Genomic DNA, 21,641 nt, shown 5'->3' with positions numbered 1-21,641 from the left:
GGGACTGGGCCATAGACAGAGATGGAGTGAGTCCCGACGCCGAAGGCGCCACCCCAAACCCGAGAATTCCGACAACAACTTTTGTTGAATGGCGTCAATCGCATACTGCCCTCCAGTCCTAAGGTTCACATTATTCGAGAACAACATATCGAGGTCAGTCACATTAACGGACGTGTCACGCAACGCTTGCTCTACCTGTTGGATCAGATCGTTTCAGTTTGAGCGACTTGTCCGGCCTAATTTGTCGACGCCCATCATTCAATTGTTGCTAAGCGACATGGATGCTGAGACGGAAGTCAAACTCACCAAGGCTCTGCTGTTGGAATTGTTGATGTAGCCAACATGGGAGGATATATTGATAGGAGGCTTGGTAGTCTTACGCAAGACGTCTTCATGCTGATTTTCTTCAGCAAGTTGTAGTATTTGTGCAAGAAGGGGGTTGTCATCGACTTTCATTTCAATGACGTTTGTCATGTTTGCTAGTAAAGTTCACTGAAAAGGAAATGGAAAGTAAACTAAAACCGGATTGTTTAGTGACACATGAATAAGCCTTGAAACACCTTACCTTACAGACCTGTTTTTTAAATGCCAAACATCGTGCCTATAATTGATATTTAAAATATTGCAATTAATTTTTCACCAATTAGAATTCAGAATAACGTAGTATCAATGTTTTACGTGCACCAACTTGAAATTGGAATTTTTGGGTTTGTAGCGAGGTGTTATATCTATTTTTTGTAAATCAAAAACAGGCATTACTTGAGCAGTTTAGAATGTGAGACTGTACACCTTTAATTGTGTGACTAAAGAACTTTAAATTTTAGACTACATAATTTTAAATGAGATTCTCAGCAATTAAAAATGTGTGACAACACAACTTTAAATGTTACAATCTACATATTTAAGTGTGAGTCTGCACACCTTTAAATGTGACAGTTTATGACTTATACCTGAGACTTAACAACTTTCAATGTGAGACAATACAACTGTTTGGCATTTAATAAGAAACAATAGATGTGAGTTCAAAATAGTAATTAAACTTAGTGAAATAAGCAAACTAAAGCTTTGTCACAAATGTGACGAATACCCCCACATGCCGCATTGACACATAATATTTTGCATGTCGTCTTCACAAAAAAACAGCGGACACCATGCTCTATTCTTAAAACGCAATAGTGACCTCTTGACCTAGTTTTTCACACAGAAAGGCCCATGTTCTGACTTGGCCTTAAGATCATCTCCATAAAACTTCTGAACAAGTTTGGTGAAGATCGGATGTAAACTACTTGAATTAGAGAGCGGACACCTTGCTGAATGTTAAAAATGCACAAAGTGACCCGGTGACCTAGTTTTAGGCTTGGAATGGCCCATGTTTAAACTTGTCCTAGAGATCATTTAGAAAAAACTTGTGACCACGTTTGGTGAGGATTGGATGAAAACTACTTGAATTAGAGAGCGGACAACATGCTGAATGTTTAAAATGCACTAAGTGACACCGTGACCGAGTTTTTAACCCGACAAAGCCCATGTTTAAACTTGGCCTATACATCATGTGGTAAAGATCGGATGAAAACTACTTGAATTAGAGAACGGACACTAAATACGGATCGACAGACAGACCGACAGACTAGTTCACTCCTATACTACCTATATACCCCCCTAAACTTCGTTTGTGCGGGTATAATTAAGCCAGTTATTCTGATAAAAAACTTTATAATGTGCTATAACTAGGGGCTAGCTCTATGCAGAGTTTATTGTAACCATTTTTGGATTGGGACAATTCGTAAAAAATCATAGTGTTTTGAATTAAATTGGGAAAATTGTTGTAGTTTTTGCTAAACATAATTTAAAAATTGAGAATAAGTGCTATCAAGATAAATTGCACTAAGGTTCAACTTATAGAGCTGCATAAGGAAACAAACTCAATTTGTAACCCATTAAAACATTGTTTGGGGTCAAACCTTGAATTGAAAACTTTAGCCAGTAATTATGGAAAAAATAAACTGTTTAAGATTAGGAATGGGACTCAAGTTTGGCCCCAATTTCGACAAAATGAATAACACTGTATGATCTCACCTGAAGCTCAAGAAGCTGAGCTGATATGCTGGCTTCGCTGATATTGCCAAAGGCTGAATTTGAGTTCTGATTAACTCAATGTTGCAACCTATCAAAACATTCTTTTTCTTGCGGGAAACTATGAATTGAGAACTTAAGCCAGTAATCATGGATATAGACTTTTTGAGATAACAATGGGGCTGAATTTCAGCCCTAATTTCAACAACAAAATTAACACTGTAAGGTCTCACCTGAAGCTCAAGAAGCGGAGATGACATGCTGGCCTTGCTGATATTGCTAAGAGCCGAGTTTGAGTTCTGCTTTCTTCAGGTTGAGAGTCGAAGGGCGTACTGGACCACACAACAAAACTGCTAATATTTTTCAAAGCCTTCTCTTGCATCAATTCAATGCGAGGCCTTCTGGGCTTGGAGTGCTAAGTCCTCATACCAAACCCAGACATGTTCACTTTAAGCACCTTGTTCACAATAGTTGGCGTTATTTGCGGCTGTGGCACACCCCATGTATGTATGGATTTCTTAGTGTTTACAACAAGGTCTTTACTGCCTTTCTGTGTCATCATGGATGTATTGTGCTCTGGGTGTTTACAACCAAGTCTTTACTGTCTTTCTGTGTCAGTATGGATGTATTGTGCTCTGGGTGTTTACATCCAAGTCATTACTGCCTTTCTGTGTCAGCATGGATGTATCGTACTCTGAGTTCACAGCAAAGTCATTACTGCTTTTCTGTGTCAACAAGGATGTATTGTGCTCTGTGTTCACAACCAAGTCATAATTGCCTTTCTGTGTCAGCATGGATGTATTGTGCTCTGTGTTCACAGTCAAGTCATTACTGCCTTTCTGTGTCAGCATGGATATATTAAGCTCTGTGTTCACAGCCAAGTCATTACTGCCTTTCTGTGTCAGCACGGATGTATGTTGCTCTGTGTTCACAGCCAAGTCATTACTGCCTTTCTGTGTCAGCATGGATGTATTGTGCTCTGTGTTCAGAGCCAAGTCATTACTGCCTTTCTGTGTCAGCAAATGATGTATTGTGCTCTGGGTGTTCACAGCATAGTCATTACTGCTTTTCTGTGTCAGCATGGATATATCTTGCTCTGGGTGTTCACTGCATAGTCATTACTGCCTTTCTGTGTCAGCATGGATATATTGTGCTCTGGGTGTTCACAGCATAGTCGTGACTGCCTTTCTGTTTCCGCATGGATGTAGCATGCTCTGGGTGTTCACAGCATAGTCATTACTGCCTTTCTGTGTCAGCATGGATGTAGCATGCTCTGGGTGTTCACAGCATAGTCATTACTGCCTTTCTGTGTCAGCATGGATGTAGCATGCTCTGGGTATTCACAACCAAGTCATTACTGCATTTCTTTGTCAGCAAGGATGTAGCGTGCTCTAGGTTTTCACCACTAAGTCATTACTGCCTTTTTGTGTCAGCATGGATGTATCGTGCTCTGGGTATTCACAACCAAGTCATTACTGCCTTTCTTTGTCGGTAATATTGCCAAAAGTCCGTTCTATTATGATATTTTGGCCGCTGAATGGACAATCTGGGGCAGTCCGTAACCCTACTGTCGTCTAAACTATCAACAGCAGAAGCATCCCACTAGGAAAGCTTACGCTTTTATTGTTCCTTGATTTTCTCCCGTTCAATTTCTGTTTGTCCCATAAAGATTGGAACAAGTTATTGAACTTTTTGTTCTTCAGGATATTTGTTGTGATGTCCAACAGCAACAACTGACTGTTAGCGTTACCATAACTACTGCTATAACTTTTCGTGTCTGTAAAACTCGTCCCTCTCAGGCCCACGCGGAACTCTAGCTTAACAAAACTACCCAGGCTTATGTGTGGACAACTCGACGTTTGACCAGAATCATGCTCAGAATTTCCTGCAAAACGGAGTTGTTCAACGATGCTGAGTTTTTCAGTCAGGAGGTCAAGGGGAAGGAGTTAGAAGTCAGGGGAGGGGAAGGGTTGTTCTGGACTGGGGCTCCTGCAGGCGGGACTCGTGCGGTTGCTGGGCCAACTCGATATCAATGCTGGTGCTCTGCTGAAAACAACAACAACACAGTGGGTGATAGGAACTTGTAACAATTATATTATAATCTATAACAAACTATGCCTCTTGACTGGCTGTGAAGGTTTTCAACAACATGAATTTCTAATCCGGCATTTTATTGGTTCCTTGTCCTTAATAGCATGAACATAAATACAATTAAGTCATTTTGTGTTAAAACAAGAAAAGTGTTGGCTAATGCTATACTTATCTGTACATTTATATCTATTATCTTGACTCCATTTCCAGAAATGTATTTTCATAAACCAATATGCGGATCACTAATGTTAGAAAGTGTCGTCCCAGATTAGCATGTGAAATTCACATAAGCTAATAAGGGAGGGTACTTTCTGACTAGACTGGATTTTCATAAAGAGGATTATTTGTTTAATGAAAAATACCTTTAAGAGGAAAGTGTTGTCCGTGATTAGCCTGTGCAAACTGCACAGGCTAATCTGTGACAACAATTTAAGCACATGCATTAGGCCCCATTTTTCCACATCACAGCTTATTTATCTATTAGCCAATTTTTTTGCTGCAAAACACAAAGAAGGAAAACCATTTGGTTAAAAATTTAATATTTTTAATTGTACTTATTCTATTAATCACATTACTTTTAAAATGTCATAAGATATGTTTTGTTATTATATGTTTCAATAAATGGGAGGCAACAATATTAATATTTAATAATAATATTAATGTCTCACCAACGTTGCAAAAAAACACACACACATATTATTTTACCTTGCCTTTACTGATCTTTGATGGTTAAAATCTGTTTAAATTCACATTAGAAAACAGTCTTAAAGTCAATCAACATGTAAGTTGTAAGACATAATACAAATAAATAAAACATTAAACAACTTAAGGGCAACAACTCACTGCTGGTGCAGATCTACAGTTCTCTCCCTTGTTAGTTTCAGCTAAAATGTCCTTCATGTTGCAATACGAGGACATGGGAAGGCTGTCTCACCCTCACATCGCTGGACTTTGATTTGGCTGAGCCTTTCACTACTCCTTGGTCTTCTGAGCTTAGCAGTTGCTGTAACATTGAGAAAGCCGATAGTCTTTTGAACTTGCCAAAAAAGTATCTGTACCACACCAATGAGGAAAATTAGCGTAATATTATCAAACATCGGGAAAATTCTATCTTTTAATTTGAGAATTATATGTCTTTTTAATTGCATGGAACTTCATTGCACAAATCCAATCAAAATATATTCTTTGACATGCGTTTTTGTTGAAATGTTCAGTTTCAGTGCTCATTTTATTAGTCCACTTGCATATAAGGAAGTGCCTATTACGTGTACTTTATAAAGATGGAAAAGTTTTTTTCACACATACACCTTGGAGTAAAAATTATGTTTCAGGCCATTTGCCCTTAATTACCATCATATTACAATACTAGTTTGCCTGTACTTTGATAAATCTATATTTTCACAGTTACCAATAACAAAACAATATTTTGTCCAAGTTATTTAAAACATTAACTGTGTTTGATATGATATTTTGTGAACAAAATACGACTCAAAATTTTTAATTTTGTGAAAAAATGAGTAACCAACTCTTTAAAAATGGCAAACTATGTTAAATTGGGAAATTTTGAGCTACTATTAGAATTGCTCAATATGTATGTTAAATTTGCATTTATATGTACACCAATGTTTTAATTACCAGTTTTTAATCATAGTGGTTTTTATACCATATTTGTTCTAATCAGAATTTACAAAAACCAACAGACTGGAAGCAGACTAAACTTGAGCCATATTCAGGACAACTGGGCTTAATGAATATGTATAGTACCACATTAGCCTGTGAAGTCCACACAGGCTAACTTGAGACGACACTTTCCACCAAGACATGATTTTTGTTTAGAAATAATTTCTTTAAAGCGAAAATTTCCTCAAAAATGGAAAGCATTATCCCTGATAATTCAGAGTGCGCACTGCACAGGCTAATCTGTGGTACATAACATGCATTAAGCACCCTTTTCCCATTACAAGGCTCACCTGGTATCATCTTGTACAACTCTGTAACAGACTGTAGGGGGATTTACTTTGAGCCTCATACCGAGAAAACAGGGCTTTATAAATTGTGCACAAAGTGTCTGCCCAAATAAGCCTACCGTAGGTTTCCACGTATAGCGCGCAGTGTTTTACCTCCAAAATTCAAATTAAAAAGCTGGTGCGCGCTATACATTGATACAACGCCATCCTGGCTGCTAGATTGGTAAAAAATATGTTGTGTAATCGTAAATAATCAAAATAGCCGCCATGTTTTTTTCCAGAAAACTACCACCCTATAATCATACAGACTGAGGGGCCATTGTCGAAACAACTGGTAGATATGAATGCGGTAGAAGAAGTTTTGGTAAAAAATAAATATGTTTGAATAAACTTGCAGACATTTCTTTGTTTGTGTTTACACTTCTTAATTGATGAATTCCGATGGGGATTGTTGTCGACATTCCGGAGAGCAGGCAAGGGTAGGTGCGAACGAGGTCTTTTTTACATGTACGGTAGGTGTGAAAGGGGGTCATTTTTCACTTTGTAATTGGCAGATGTTATTGAGTAATATGTGCCACGACTTGTTAAGACGCTAATTGACATTTGAGACACTAATTGACACTTGAGAACGTGAAGATATATGCAAATGCATTTTGTGTGTATAAATATTGAATGTTGAACAGTGGTGTACCTCAACAACTGTATCCCCGTCTCCCATGCCACATTCAAATTTACCGGTAATGCCCATGCTTTCCCCGAGGAAAAATCACACAATGTACACTATTCTTATTTTCTCACGTTTTCACGAAATGCACGTGGACTGTTAATCTTTTGCTAGAAAATTACAAAATTGTAAAAAAAAGTATAGTGCTATGCAACCCATGCTCCTAATCATAATGACGCTTCCTATTTTGAATGCTTAATTAAGCTTTCCAATGCCCCTGATTATTGGATATTGTGCAATAGTAAAATGGCGGCCATTTTCAGTCCGATTAGGTGGTTTTATTGTCTTTAAATATTTTTTTCTCCATTTTTGCATTTAAAAAACAGCCTGCGCGCTATACACGGGTGCGCGCTATACGTGGAAACCTACGGTAACAACTTAAAATGAAAGACTACATAATTTTTAATTTGATACTCGGCAACTTTAACTGTAAAACAATACAACTTTTAACATGACACTGAACAACTTAAAATATGAGACTGTACATATTTAAATGTGCACAACTTATTACGCGAGACTAAACAACTTGCAATAGACAATACAACAAGTCATAAGACACAATACTGTAAGTATATGAGTACTTGATCACACACGTTTTGCCTATGGATTAGACAGAAATGCAAAAACAGATGAAAGTCTATGGTGAATTAAGTATATGATATTCTGTCTTGCTACCAGGGGCCATTATACTAGTAATAATAGCCTATTCTGGTTAAATTTTTTATATGTATGTGATATTGAATCGATACTAGTTGATGTCTACATTTTATGCAATTGTTTTTGTAAGACAGACCTTAGATGTAAAGTTTAGTCACTGGCGTTAAAAGTGTGTGCATAAGGATATAAAAGCAGTATAGTGATATTGTCTTTGCAAACATCTGGTTTCTAATTTAAATAAAAATCATAATCAGTTATACGTGAACACAAATACTTAACAATTTATAATTTTTGATTTGTATTTTGATTGTACTAAGTTTCAACTTATACAGCTTAATAAGGCAAGTAACTCATTGTTGCAACCTATCAACCACTTTTTTTGGCAAATAATGCATTGTAAATTTTAACCAGTAAATATTTATAAAACCAGGGCTGTTTGTAAAACATGCATGCCCCACATATGGGCTCTCCGTTGGAGTGACAGCCATTGTGTGAATATGTTTTTTGTCACTGTGCCCTTGACCTTTGACCTAGTGACCTGAAAATCAATAGGGGTCATCTGCCAGTCATGAATAGTGTACCTATGAAGTTTCATGATCCTAGGCATAAGCGTTCTTGAGTTATCATCCGGAAACCATTTTACTATTTCAGGTCACCATGATCTTGACCTTTGACCTAGTGACCTTAAAATCCATAGGGGTCATCTGCGAGTCATGATCAATCTACCTATCAAGTTTCATGATCCTAGGAATAAGTGTTCTTCAGTTATCATCTGGACACCATTTTACTATTTCGGGTCACAGTGACCTTAACCTTTGACCTAGTGACCTCAAAATTGATAGGGGTCATCTGTGAGTAATGATCAATGTACCTATGAAGTTTCATGATCCTAAGCATAAGCGTTCTTGAGTTATCATCTGGAAAGCATTTTACTATTTCAGGTCACCATGACCTTGACCTTTGACCTAGTGACCTGAAAATCAATAGGGGTCATCTGCAAGTCATGATCAATGTACCTATCAAGTTTCATGATCCTAGGCATAAGCGTTCTTGAGTTATTATCCGGAAACCATTTAACTATTTCGGGTCACTGTGACCTTGACCTTTGATATAGTGACCTGAAAATCAATAGGGTTCAACTGCGAGTCATGATCAATCTACCTATCAAGTTTCATGATCCTAGGCATAAGCGTTCTTGAGTTATCATCCGGAAACCATTTAACTATTTCGGGGCAATGTGACCTTGACCTTTGACCTAGTGACCTGAAAATCAATAGGGGTCATCTGCGAGTCATGATCAATCTACCTATCAAGTTTCGAGATCCTAGGCCTAAGCGTTCTTGAGTTATCATCCGGAAACCATTTAACCATTTCGGGTCACGGTGACCTTGACCTTTGACCTAGTGACCTGAAAATCAATAGAGGTCATCTGCGAGTCATGATCAATCTACCTATCAAGTTTCGAGATCCTAGGACTAAGCGTTCTTGAGTTATCATCCGGAAACCATTTAACCATTTCGGGTCACGGTGACCTTGACCTTTCACCTAGTGACCTCAAAATCAATAGGGGTCATCTGCGAGTCATGATCAATGTACCTTTGAAGTTTCATGATCCTAGGCCCAAGCGTTCTTGAGTTATCATCCACAAACCACCTGGTGGATGGACCGACCGACAGACCGACCAACAGACCGACATGTGCAAAGCAATATACCCCCTCTTATTCGAAAGGGGGCATAAAAAAATTAGACTTTTTGAGGAATGGGGCTGAATTTAAGCCCAATCTTTGACAAAGTTACTAACACTGTAAAGTCTCACCTGAAGCTCAGAAGCTGAGCTGATATGCTGGCCTTGCGGATATTGTTAAGGGCCGAGTTTGAGTTCTGATTTACTTCGAGCTGAGAGTCGAAGGTTGTACTGGAGCATACAACAAAACTGGTGTCATGTTTTTTAGCCTTCTTTAGTCCCAATTCAATGCAATGCCCTTTGGGCTCGGAGTACATAACCGGACGTGTTTACTTTTAGCAACTTGTTTTCAATAATGGGGGGAATTTGCGTCTGTGGTGCACCACATGAATATATTGTGCGCTGAGGACAGTCTGTAACGCTACTACTGTCCTAACTATCTACAGCAGATATACTTCTGAATGAATCATTTCAATTGTTCCTTTTTTTCTCTCGTTCCTTGCTGAATATATAGCTGTCTTATAAAGAATTAAACAAATTATTCAACGTTTAATTCTTCGTGAGATTCTTCGTGATGTCCACAGCAGGAACTAACTGTTTGCGTTAACTGTTAGCGTTACCATAAGTACTGCTATAACGTCTCGCTTCTGTAACACTCATCCCACTCTGGCACTAGAGCTAAACAAAACTACTCGGGCTTGCCTGGGGAAATCTCGACACGGATATTTCGGTTGTTCATAACAGCGCGTGAAAACTTGACGTGCTGAGGATTTATTGCACAGACTTGTGTAACGATGCTGACTGTTTGAGGCCGGAGGTCCAGTGGGAGGAGCTAGGGATCAGGGGAGGGAAAGGATGGTTCTGTATTGGGCTCCTGCAGGCCAGACTGGTGCTGTTGCTTGGCCAACTCGATATTAATGCTGGTGCTCTCCTGAAAACAACAACACTAGATTGGAGGATATGAACTTGTAACACATTTTTATAATACAATGCATAATACACTACATATATGCCTCTTGATTGGATGTGAAGGTTTTCAACAGCAAACATAATTATCTGAATTTCTAATTTGGCATTTCATTGGTGCCTTGTCCTAAATAGCAATTAATGAAAATTAATGCAATTAAACCATTTCGTATTAAAACATTAAAAGTGTTGGCTAATGCTTTAATAACCTGTAAATTCATAATAATTATTCTTACTTAACTTTCAGTGTAATTTTATAAGCCAAATTGCCGCTCATCAATATTAGAAGCTTTCGTCCCAGATTAGCATGTGAAATCCACATAAGAAAATCATGGAGGACACTTTCTGACGATACTGGATTTTCACAAAAGAAGATACTTATTTTCAACAAAACATACCTTTAAAGAGGTAATTGTTGTCCCTAAGTAGCCTGTGCGGACTGCACAGGCTAATCTGGGACTACAATCTAAGCACATGCATTAAGCCCTATTATTTCACAGCGTGGCTCATGTCTTAAGCCAGTTTTTTCCTGCATAACAACAAAAAAGAATGGAAAATCATCTTGTTAAAAGTAATAAATGGTTTATTGTTCTCATAATCATAAACGGTTAACTTTTACAATTCATTCACAGAGGATTTACTGTTGATACAAGTTTCAACAAGCAAATTCGTTGAATTGATATCCCCTGCCAATATGCTTCTGGACACAAAAGTGTTATATTTATCACTCAAAAAAGCATTTTTCCAAGATACAAAATGCCATAACTCTGTTATAAACAGATGGTGTACAAGGCCGTTTGGCGTGCATCATTCTCTTATCAATACTCATACCAAGTTTCAATGCAATCCGCTAAAGCACTTTCATGATATGGCTCCGAACGAATGGACGGACGGAAAGACAGACGGACAGACAACGCCAAAACAATATCTATCCACCTATGGCGGGGGATAATAATAAATGGGAGGCAACAACTTCATATTAATGTATTCCCAAAGTTACAAAAACACACACACCATTTTTACCATGCCTTTACAGGTCTTTGGTGTTAAACTCTGTTTAAATTCACACTAGACAACAGTTCCAAAATAAACCATCATGTCATAAAAGTTGTAAGATATATTACAAATTAGTAAAATATGAAACAATTTAATGGCAACAACTCACTGCTGGTACATATTGACAGTTCTCTCCCTTGTTAGTGTAAGCTAAATTAATTAAAGGCCACAATATACTAAATGATTCCCCTATATAATTCAATGTAAAAGCGTCAACTTAAAGAGAAAATAAATGCAACATTTTCAACATAGAGACCACCATAACCAAACTTTTACTGAAAGTTCATTCTAAGTTGAATCAATTTAAGCAATAAAAAAGATATGTCATGTTAAAACCAAACATTAATTTTACTCAAATCAAACTCTACTTCTTTTGCGCCTTAAATTTTGCGGCCATTTTCTAGTGCAATGTAACTGTTTTCAGGTCAAACTTGTACTTTAGTCTCTAACTTTATCATATGTCAGGGATTAAATACTGAGCACCTTTTCTTTCCCTTCCAATATATCCAAGAGATAAAGCCAGAACACCAGTCTAAAGTGTAAAACATGGCTTCGAGTAAAATATGATTTTTTTAGTCAGTACAGCCCTACATGAAACAATTATTTAGGATAATGTAACCTATAAAACAACCTGAACTTTTTAAAACGCAAAAAATATGCACTTCCTTATCATTTTTCATCTATCCTCAATGTGCATGCCAAACTTCAGATTGATCCTTTACGTAGAAATGTTTGAACAATGAAAATTATTATAATAATGCCTGATAAGACATATGGCTTCCATTGTCGGTGCTTAAATTTATAAAGGGCTTTCAAGAGCAAATAATATTAACTTATATAACAGAATACAGTAAATATACTGTAAACTTCTTATATGCTTTATCGAAGAAGAAATATAATATTATTAAAACGTGTTTGGGCTTCTTTCAGTGCGAATTTGTGAGTTTAGATGAGCTCAATACGAGATTCTGTACTTTTTATTATCCCTAGGCCATAGGCGGAGGGATACTGTTTTGCGTTGTCTGTCAATCCTTCCGTCCGTCCGTCTTTCCGTCCGTCCGCCCGTCTGTCCGGAGCCATATCTTGTAAGTGCTTTGGCGGATTTCATTGAAACTTGGTATGAGTATGCATATGGATAAGAGGATGATCCACGCCAAATGGAATTGTACACCATCAGTTAATAATAGAGTTATGACCCTTTGTATCTTGAAAATGCTTTTTGTGTGTCCGGAGCCATATTTTTGAAGTGCTTTGGCCGATTTTATTGAAACATGAAATGAGAATATATATGGATAAGAGGATGATGCACGCCAAATGGCAGTGTACACCATCTGTTCATAACAGAGTTTTGGCCCTTTGTATCTTGAAAGATTGTTGTTTTGAGTGTCAAATATAATACTTTTGTGTCCAAAAGCATATTGGCGTGTGCTATCAATTCAACGAATTTGCTTGTTTTAATTATTTTCCCATACAAATTTTCCAATTTAATTATTTTTCTTTACACTTTTCAATACTCGTTAACTCCATGAAACAAAACGCATTTATTCCATGAAACTAACAAGAACGCATAATATCCTGTGAAAAAATGGTGGTTTTATGTAAATCATGCTCCTTTGTGACGGGGCCTGTTTTGACTAAAAAAACAACACTGTATACTCAATGAAAACTTAACACCTCCTCGCAATAAGACTCTATACGGCATTAGATGGAATAGATTCCAATCAAATAGGCTTAATTAAATATCTTACAGCTTTACAAAAACTCAAGGCCTGCATGGGGATGACAGAAATTATTGCGGTGTTGTGTTTCTGAGGTGTCTGTATCGGTAAATTGGAAAGCATAGAGCTGGAGAAGGGTTTGAGTTATTGATCATCAAGTAAAATAAGTTGTACTGAAAACACGATATACACAAGAATAGACGCCATTTTACCTTCTGTGAAATCATATCATATCATTCTCGTACACTTCACTTATTTATACACTGCAAAAACACTATTATTCGCGGGACATTATTTTTTATTGATTTTAAGGGTTAAACGATCCACAAATTAAATACAAACACACTGGAAAATAACTTACACAAATTCCATATTTTTTGTTTCCAAACTGAGAAAGTCATGCATTAACTACCACGTCCATGAAAGTCTTTTTTTAACCACAAAATAACATGCGGACGAATATATATGATTTTACAATAAACAAACAATTTAAAAGGATATTTTACCTTATGTAAATTCATACCATTCTTTGCCACCTCATCTTAATAAACAGGAAATACACAAGCAGAGCTTTTCCTTGAGTATTCATGGGTCTGTTTAACGGACCCATACCCAAAGCGTGTTATATGCTGTTCCTTATGAAAATTATATCTAAATTATGTTTCAATTAGATCTAACAAAGTTTATAACTATTATAATAGGATTTTATTCCTATAATTTGAAGTATAATTAAAACTTATATTAAATGTGTTTTTCCCAAATCAATGGACTTTTAGCACAAAACAAATTCAAAATCCCAAAATTGCATTTTTTCCCAAAGTGGCCAAGAAAAGGCCTGACAAAGCGTCTCTTTTACCTTCTGCGTCATGCTTGTCCCCCACATCCTCAGCATCGTTGTCCCGACCCAGCAGCAACTAAAGCAGCAGAATAGCTTGATGTATTTCTTGTATGTATATTTAGGACTCGCACACACTGATATAAATGTAATAACAATCAATAAGACATGTTCAACATCATAAAATATGGCAAATTAATAAATCTCACATCAAGTGTTACCTTTCTGTAAACGTTGCGTAAAATATCAATATATACTCCTCCAAAGATTACTTAAACAATTTCATATTTTATTAAAAAAGTATTCATCCATATACATTTCTTACATGGCATGGTGTTTATAGAAATGAAAGTCTAAAAATAGCCTCAGTTGCTATGTACATGTGCATATATGTAGAAATATTAAATTTTCAGTTGAAATGCTTTGTTTTTTCATGCACAGTTTACAAGAACTAAATGTTAGGACCATAATGACACAAATGTTATGACAACATAACATAATATGCATTATATCTTATGTTCCAACAAAAACCCTCACAATGTGTAATTAGATAACAATATGTTCACATAAATCATTTATATCTTTAACTACACAAACAATGTTGTATTGTAACATCACACACTACTATGTTTGTATGCTACACAACACATTGTCATTGAAATACTAATCACTAATTACAACAACTAATACATACATGTACACACTATTCCACTCTGAACACCAGGATGTTGTCACTCCATTCCTGTCCCACAATGATGGATGATGTGGTGCTGCTGTAGCAGACTGACTGTGGGCCCCACACTCCATCCTCCCGAGTAGCCAGCGTAGCCAGCTTACTCTCTCCCTCCCAGCCCACCTGTTGTACAGTGTCGGACAGGAATCCACAGACCAGCACCTGGCCTGCAGGGGTCACATGTAGACCAGTTGGGTCACGTAGTGCTGGGTCTGTGTATGTAGCCAGGAGTGTGCCATCCCTGGCCAGGGTGAGAAGATTGTCCTGCGGCCCGTAGCTGGTGATGTACAGCCTGTCTCCTGTGGGACTCACAGCACACCTGCTCACTGCAAAACAGAGTAACATCAAGATATTGAATTATTGTATATGTTAAATAATCTTATTAAACATACTGCAGTGATATTGTATTACGCGTATGTTGCTATAAAGAGGCCTTTACACATCTAAAATATATGCATACATTTCAATGATTCAATAGTTAAGCGTGACAATAAACTTCAGTAGCAGAGCTATTGTGATAACCTTTGAAATGTTGAAATGCGACTAGTGAGTTAGATATGAATTGAAGCAAAACAATTACACAGATGGAAACAATTACACAAACTGAAACAATTGCACAGTTCTATCAACAGGTAAACATATTGTACATGTACAATCATTTAACAACCACAAAATTAAGACAGGGTCAGAAAGTGTCTCTTTCCCAGGAACTCAGTTTCTATTTATAGACATGCCATGTAGTGACAGTCAAAATACTTCATTACTCATGTTTATAAATCAATATTTCTGAATCTTGTTTTGGCTACAATGTACTGTAGCATTCAAAGGGCACATATGAATTATAGAACAATTTTTTTATAATACATCAGCAGGTTTTCTGCTATTACATCTGAATTTTATTTTATTATCATCTCACAAAGTATGTAACTATAATTTATATTATTATTTTTTCAAAATAACAAGATAAAGGCCTAATGGGTCAATATTTGTTGATTAAAAAATAAATCCCAACTCGGTTCATTTAGTCAATAAAAATTCCCAAATTTGTCATTGTATGGATTTAAAATAACACAATTTGACTAGACTCCTTTGTCCACAATGGTTAGACAAATCCCTGTACATAATACACATGTTATCAGGATGGATTCACCATGATTCTTACCTGTCCAATCAGCTGATCTATCTTGGTAGAGTCTGCAGATCAGTTTGCCATTCAGTGAGTATTTGTACAGTTCTTGACCAGAGGTGACAAAAAGGTCTCCTTGGTGATGGGTAATAAATGTACATTCATGTTGTAACTGAAACTTCCTGCCAGAAACAAGCTTTCCCTGGTTGACAGTGATAAACTGGACCTCATGTATGTTACTAGTATTCACAGCCACTGCAACCTCACTGGGTGTGATCAAACAAATGTCCAATGGCTCAGCTTTCACATCCCAGTGACTCACCACCTGGTACTGCTGGTTCAGCAGCTTGACATTGTCATTATTCCCGTCTACAACCAGTACCTGCCCATCGGGAAGAACACATATGCCTCTGATATAACATACACCTTTATCACTTGGTATTCTCACATTATGCTTAGTAATACTCTGGACATTAAACACCTTGCCTGACTTCCCCAGCAGAGTCAGTGCCTGCTGTATTATATGCTTACATTTTATGCTGGCTATAAGGCAGAGCTCCTTATTATCTCCAATTTTCTGAACAATTTCATGGAATTGTGACAAGTCATTGTGAAGACTGGTGCATTTATAAATAGAACTTGTAACTGACCCTTTTATGCTTATAACTTCCTCTTTTATGTCATTTAGTTCCTTCACAGTAATATTATCAAATTCATTCAAAATAGAAAGAACACTCCAACACATTTCTTCTTTTAAATTATTGCCCGATGTACCCACAGAACTATTAAAACACTTATCTATATTAGTACTTAAATTGCCATGCAATTGTTCTATCATGACTGCCCCATGTTCCTTGTATGTTCTCTGCAATGACTGAACACTGGCCTCCTGATTTATCTGTAGGCTTTTGATTCCCCCCATGACAGTTTCCAGCTCCACTGACAGTCCCTGTAGGTCTGTGGGCTGCGTGTTGGTCAGCTCTGAAATCGGGGTCATTTTACTGCACTTGCTGAAATAAACAATTAATACATGTACATACCAAGGAATAGTCAGTGATATTATGTAATGCTTCAAACAAGTATACATTGTAAAATAAAAACAAACAAGGAAAATAAATGAAAGCGTTTTTCTAAGGCTGGAGGTATATAGAGTTGCCCTTTTCCCTTAGTTCTTCCATCTTCGTGACTTTTCTGTTACATATAACTTATATAACACCTATTCCTAAAAAGTTTACGAGAACAGTAAACAGGCATGTGAGTTTGCCCACCTCTATATTTTGGTTCTGTTTTTTTTCAACATAATTTATACAAAACTTACATTTTAAAATATGTGTCGACTGAAACTTTCCATAAATTATTACCATTGTGTTGATATATTTTGCACACCTGCATATTTTGATATGTTTCTTTTCAACATGCCCAGAGTTATGACCCCTTTTTAGCAAAGAAATTAAATTTTTTAATTGTGTTGTGAGAAACTCAAAGAGTACAGCTGATAGTGAGATGAAATTTTATAAAAAATATTAAACACCATGTGAAATACCGCACCTTGATATTTTTGTTAAATTTTGTTTAACATAAGGAGAGTAATGGCCCTATAGGCAAAATATTTTATTTTGTTAATTGTGAGAAGCGTAACTCAAAAAGGATTTTTGATAGGATAGATTGATTACATTTAGGAACATATTTATCATCAGGTAAACTCATACAACTCCATATTTTTGTTAATAATTGTTAAACATTAAGGTAGTAGTGAAACAAATTGGATTGTAGAGGTATCCATGTACTAAGAACAAATTTCTAGTTGCTTATATTGTTTTTACAGCTAGTATTGTTAACGTTGAACAAGCGAGAAAAGATCATTAATGCTCCCCCACCCCACAAAAAACAGGCATGACTTATTATTAAAGTCTATTCCCAATATTTTTAAATAATTACAACTCCTGTTACATTCATATGAATGCTGCATTATGATTGGATTTGTTCATGTGACCGTTTTTTCATTTTCCGATGAACCCACATCGTATTCAAATTAAAACATGAATCTCATAGCGCTACTTTTTGATCATAAACAAGTTGCCGAATTGACGTAATGTTTTGCGCGAAACTTAGGCCAGAGTTTTTTAATAAAATGATTTTCGGACCCGCCAACTCTTATTTTTGACGAAACCAAAAAAAAAAAAAATTATATAATTTCAATCTCGGATTTTTTTTTCGGGTGCCAAAAGCCAGGTTTTAGACACAAAACGCGTGTCGGGTTTTAGAGAAGTGATTTATTTAAAGCGTTTACCGATATCGCATTTAAATGTATCATAAGCGCTTTTGTAACATCGATCATTTTTACTGAAAACATGCAAAATGGTGGCGAGACCACGATGACTTTATACTGGTTTGGACTTCTTATTTACCAGGATGCTACAACAACAAAACAATTTATCAAAGCCACAAGTGGCCAAACAATTGGCAATGTTGTGCGCAAACATGTTGTTAACGAACACGACGAACTCGCTTCACTTGAAGCGTCTAAGTCAATGATTGACACAGATAAGGTTAAGTGTGACCCAACTATGCCAGTGAATGTTTTGGTCGAGAGCGACTTAAAATGCATACATGCTATTTTAAAGTACCAAACCCCACAGGATCGTAGTATTATAAAAGAAAATGCATTTGATGTCCTAATGGCGATGAGGAGGAATTACTGCTACCTTCCATCTGCCAGGTAAACCATATGTAAAGTATTTAAGAAATTTTACAATTTTAAGCGGGTATATACGATTTTGTCAAATATTTATGAATTTATATAAAATGTGTAAAAAAATTATTATATATATATTTCAATATAAATTAAAATAAAAGTGATGAAGAACATGTGTCGAAAAATGCGAAATAAGCCAGATATCTGAAATTGAAAACGGCTGTACAGCCAAATTCGCCACCATGTATACCATACATGTGCGATGTGCATATAAACTTAGTTTAACGTTTTTTTTGAATTCCTGCAACGATATCTATTCATACGACACACGAACACTATCTCCGATCCTAATACAAAGACGAATGCTTCGGTTATTGTAGGAAAATATGTACGTCACTATCGGCTCATGGCGCTAATTTGTCTTTGCTACATTTTATGAAATTCGGCTTTAATGTATATTTTTTCTTGCCTATTTTGTGTTATTGTAACATATTTTATCAATATATTACAATTAAACACATATAAAAAATCGTATATACCGTCTTTAATATATGCAATATATTCATTATTTGGCAAACCTGTCATTGCAATTAGCAGGCTGACCAAAAGTAATGATTTTATTTATTTTTTATATTAACCCTTTCAGTGTGAGAAACGAATTGTGAAGGCCTTTGCAAACAAATTGGATCCAGATGAGACGCCACAGAACGTGGCGTCTCATCAGGATCCAAACTGTTTGCTATTCTGATAGTATTCTTTGAAAAAAAATCGAAGAAAATGCTATTAAATTGTAGCAATTCAGCAGACGCCATTTAAGCAGACTACACATTTCCAAGCATGCAAAGGGTTAATTGCTTTATAATTGATAAAATACAAATCTGTTTTGATAGTCTTGGCAAGGTGGTATATTTGACTTTAATAGTGACTTTTAAAAGATCTGTTCTTCATCAAAATGTAACATTGAAGGACATACTGTAGCCACTTTTTTCAAGGTACAATGTATTAAATTGAACTCATGTGTCATAACCATGAAGTGTAGATTTGCCGTACACTTTCCATCACGAGTGAACTATCTATCTATTTATACTGTCAATCAACCTTTCAAGCATTATAGGCAGATATGGACATTATCGAGTCCGTTTCTTGGGAAGAACCAGTACTTGGTGTCTATGGAGGAGATAATGAGAACGCTCCCCCATTTAATAAATCCAGATATTCTTGTTCAGTTATAATGTAAATATTCAGGGGTGTGATTGAGGCAAAGTCAGAGGGGAGGAAAATTCTGTTTACTGATTTTGACTACGCGAATGGCGCGCATAACACAATGACAAACATAAAAACAGACATTAAAATAAACAACTTTTTGTATTCATAACAATATTTCTTTATAAAAACCTGTTAAACTTCACATTAATCATACTGAGGATGCAAAGTAAACAGTGAAGCAAGTATTTATTGTAAGAAATAGCAGCAGTTTTTAATGTATTGAATGACAGTTAAAGGGGCCTTTTCACAGATTTTGGCATTTTTTTAACTTATTCATTAAATGTTTTATATTGATAAATGTAAACATTGGATCATAAAAGCTCCAGTAAAAAATCAAGAAAAAAATTAAAAAAAGGAAAAGAACATTGCCCGGAGCAGGTTTCGAACCAGTGACCCCTGGAGTCCTGCCAGAGTCCTGAAGTAAAAACGCTTTAGCCTACTGAGCTATTCCGCCGAGTACGCATTGTTGACGTATTTTATACCTTATATAAGCAATCTTCGTAGTTTCACAAAATTTAACGACAAAAACAGAACTCTCCAAATTATTCAATCGTTTCGCGTTGCAACGCTTTATAATTTTTAGGTTTTAAAATCGTCAAAAGATGCATATAATGGCTATATTAGAGCATGGTAAATGTTCAGTATTACTGTTTCCTCACAAATATCATAACTAAAACGAAAACTTACGAATCTGAAACAACTTTTTTCAATTTTGTCAATTTACCAAAGCGTGAAAAGATCCCTTTAATAGACTAAATATAAACAATCACATTCAGGGATTTTTTTTGCCAGAAATTACAGCCGATATTCGGCTGCTTCCCAATTGCAAAAGATGACGTTTTTTCCTAAAAATTTGATTAAAATTTCCCAAAAAAAGACAAAATTTTCCCAATAAAGCAAATAAGATTACAATGTTATTTAGCAATAATTTCGAACGAGTGCCGATCGAGTTGCCGAGTCGTCGCCGAACAACAACTGACTTACGTATTTTTTGCGAATTTAGCCGAATACGATTTTACGTTGCTATCCACATCTCTCTCTATATTGCGGAGGATACCGACGATAGTCAATGCATCCCGATTGTAAACGCCTGTTTTTACACAAGCCAAAGATGGCGGCAAGCAGACGAGAAATTTACAATGAGCGGCGAAAATGATAAATAACATTCAAATTAACAACGGATATCATATGGTTATTACGGAATAATTTAATGCGTGTGTCAATTAACGCAAAAAACAACGTTTGAGATAAAAACATCAAATATTTATTACAAATCTTCACAGTGAATGTGCATCACGGAAATCAGTGTTGGGAAATTGGAGTTAGTCTACCGTTACTCACAAAGTTAATGCATTTAAGATGAGTAGACTATCGTTCGAAAATGGAAAGAGACAAACATGATATGATTTATATGTTAGTGGATCTGTGTAAAATCAGATTCATATGCATATTCTGCTTTATTATGTTTGTCACGCTTTACAGTTTACTGAAATAGCATTGAAGTGCAAGATCATGAAGATGTTGAATGGTAAAGAAATGAAATACATTATTTTAACTCTATTTAATACATCATTGACATAGCAAGACCACTAAAGCGTTTTTTTTATAAATATTTGTTAATGTTTTCACCATATGATATTTAATTTAAAAGAATACTGAATTAAATTCTTACTGTTAAAGAGGTTATAATTAAATGGTATATTTAAGAATCTATATAGATTATTGCAAGTTCAATATGAATGTGGAAGGATATTAACTTAACATTGTCTTCATTGTAAGAACACATTAAATTAGCACTTTATAATATACACTATGCGCCCCGCGATTTTTGCCTAAATCACCGACCACCGCGTTTGGGCCAACGTGGCAAGTCGCAGTGATTCGCCGCAAATCGCTGTGAATCCACTCTGTGGTTGATTCACGGTGATTCCGCCGTGATTTCACTGCGACCATCTGGCGATAAAGATCAGCTGTAGAATCATTGCGAAACACCGCAAATCGCGGTGACTACTAGACTTAGATCACATTGGATCGCGAAAATGTATTCAAA

General features: G+C 36.2%; 1 protein-coding gene across 3 annotated transcripts in view; it reads right to left on the bottom strand.

Annotated features, from left to right (window-relative positions):
- LOC127876698 (uncharacterized) overlaps positions 1–21,641 on the bottom strand; it is a 238,369-nt gene that overhangs the window by 185,963 nt on the left and 30,765 nt on the right. The window contains exons 4-10 of one of the 3 annotated variants that reach the window (XM_052422111.1): positions 15,667–16,640; positions 14,466–14,830; positions 13,793–13,850; positions 9,329–10,127; positions 5,008–5,167; positions 2,307–4,119; positions 13–492 (exon numbers count right to left, since the gene is read on the bottom strand). In XM_052422111.1, the coding sequence (XP_052278071.1) occupies positions 14,475–14,830; positions 15,667–16,640 (1,330 nt within the window). In that variant the 3' untranslated portion in view covers positions 13–492; positions 2,307–4,119; positions 5,008–5,167; ... (1 more) ...; positions 13,793–13,850; positions 14,466–14,474. Of the gene's footprint in view, positions 1–12; positions 493–2,306; positions 4,120–5,007; positions 5,168–9,328; positions 10,128–13,792; positions 13,851–14,465; positions 14,831–15,666; positions 16,641–21,641 lie in introns of those variants that run through there. The other 2 variants (XM_052422116.1, XM_052422124.1) reach the window with 2 other exon arrangements.

This window comes from Dreissena polymorpha, chromosome 1 (genome assembly GCF_020536995.1).
Source record: "Dreissena polymorpha isolate Duluth1 chromosome 1, UMN_Dpol_1.0, whole genome shotgun sequence".
Lineage (NCBI taxonomy): Eukaryota > Metazoa > Mollusca > Bivalvia > Myida > Dreissenidae > Dreissena > Dreissena polymorpha.
This window is presented reverse-complemented; position numbering and strand designations above follow the sequence as displayed.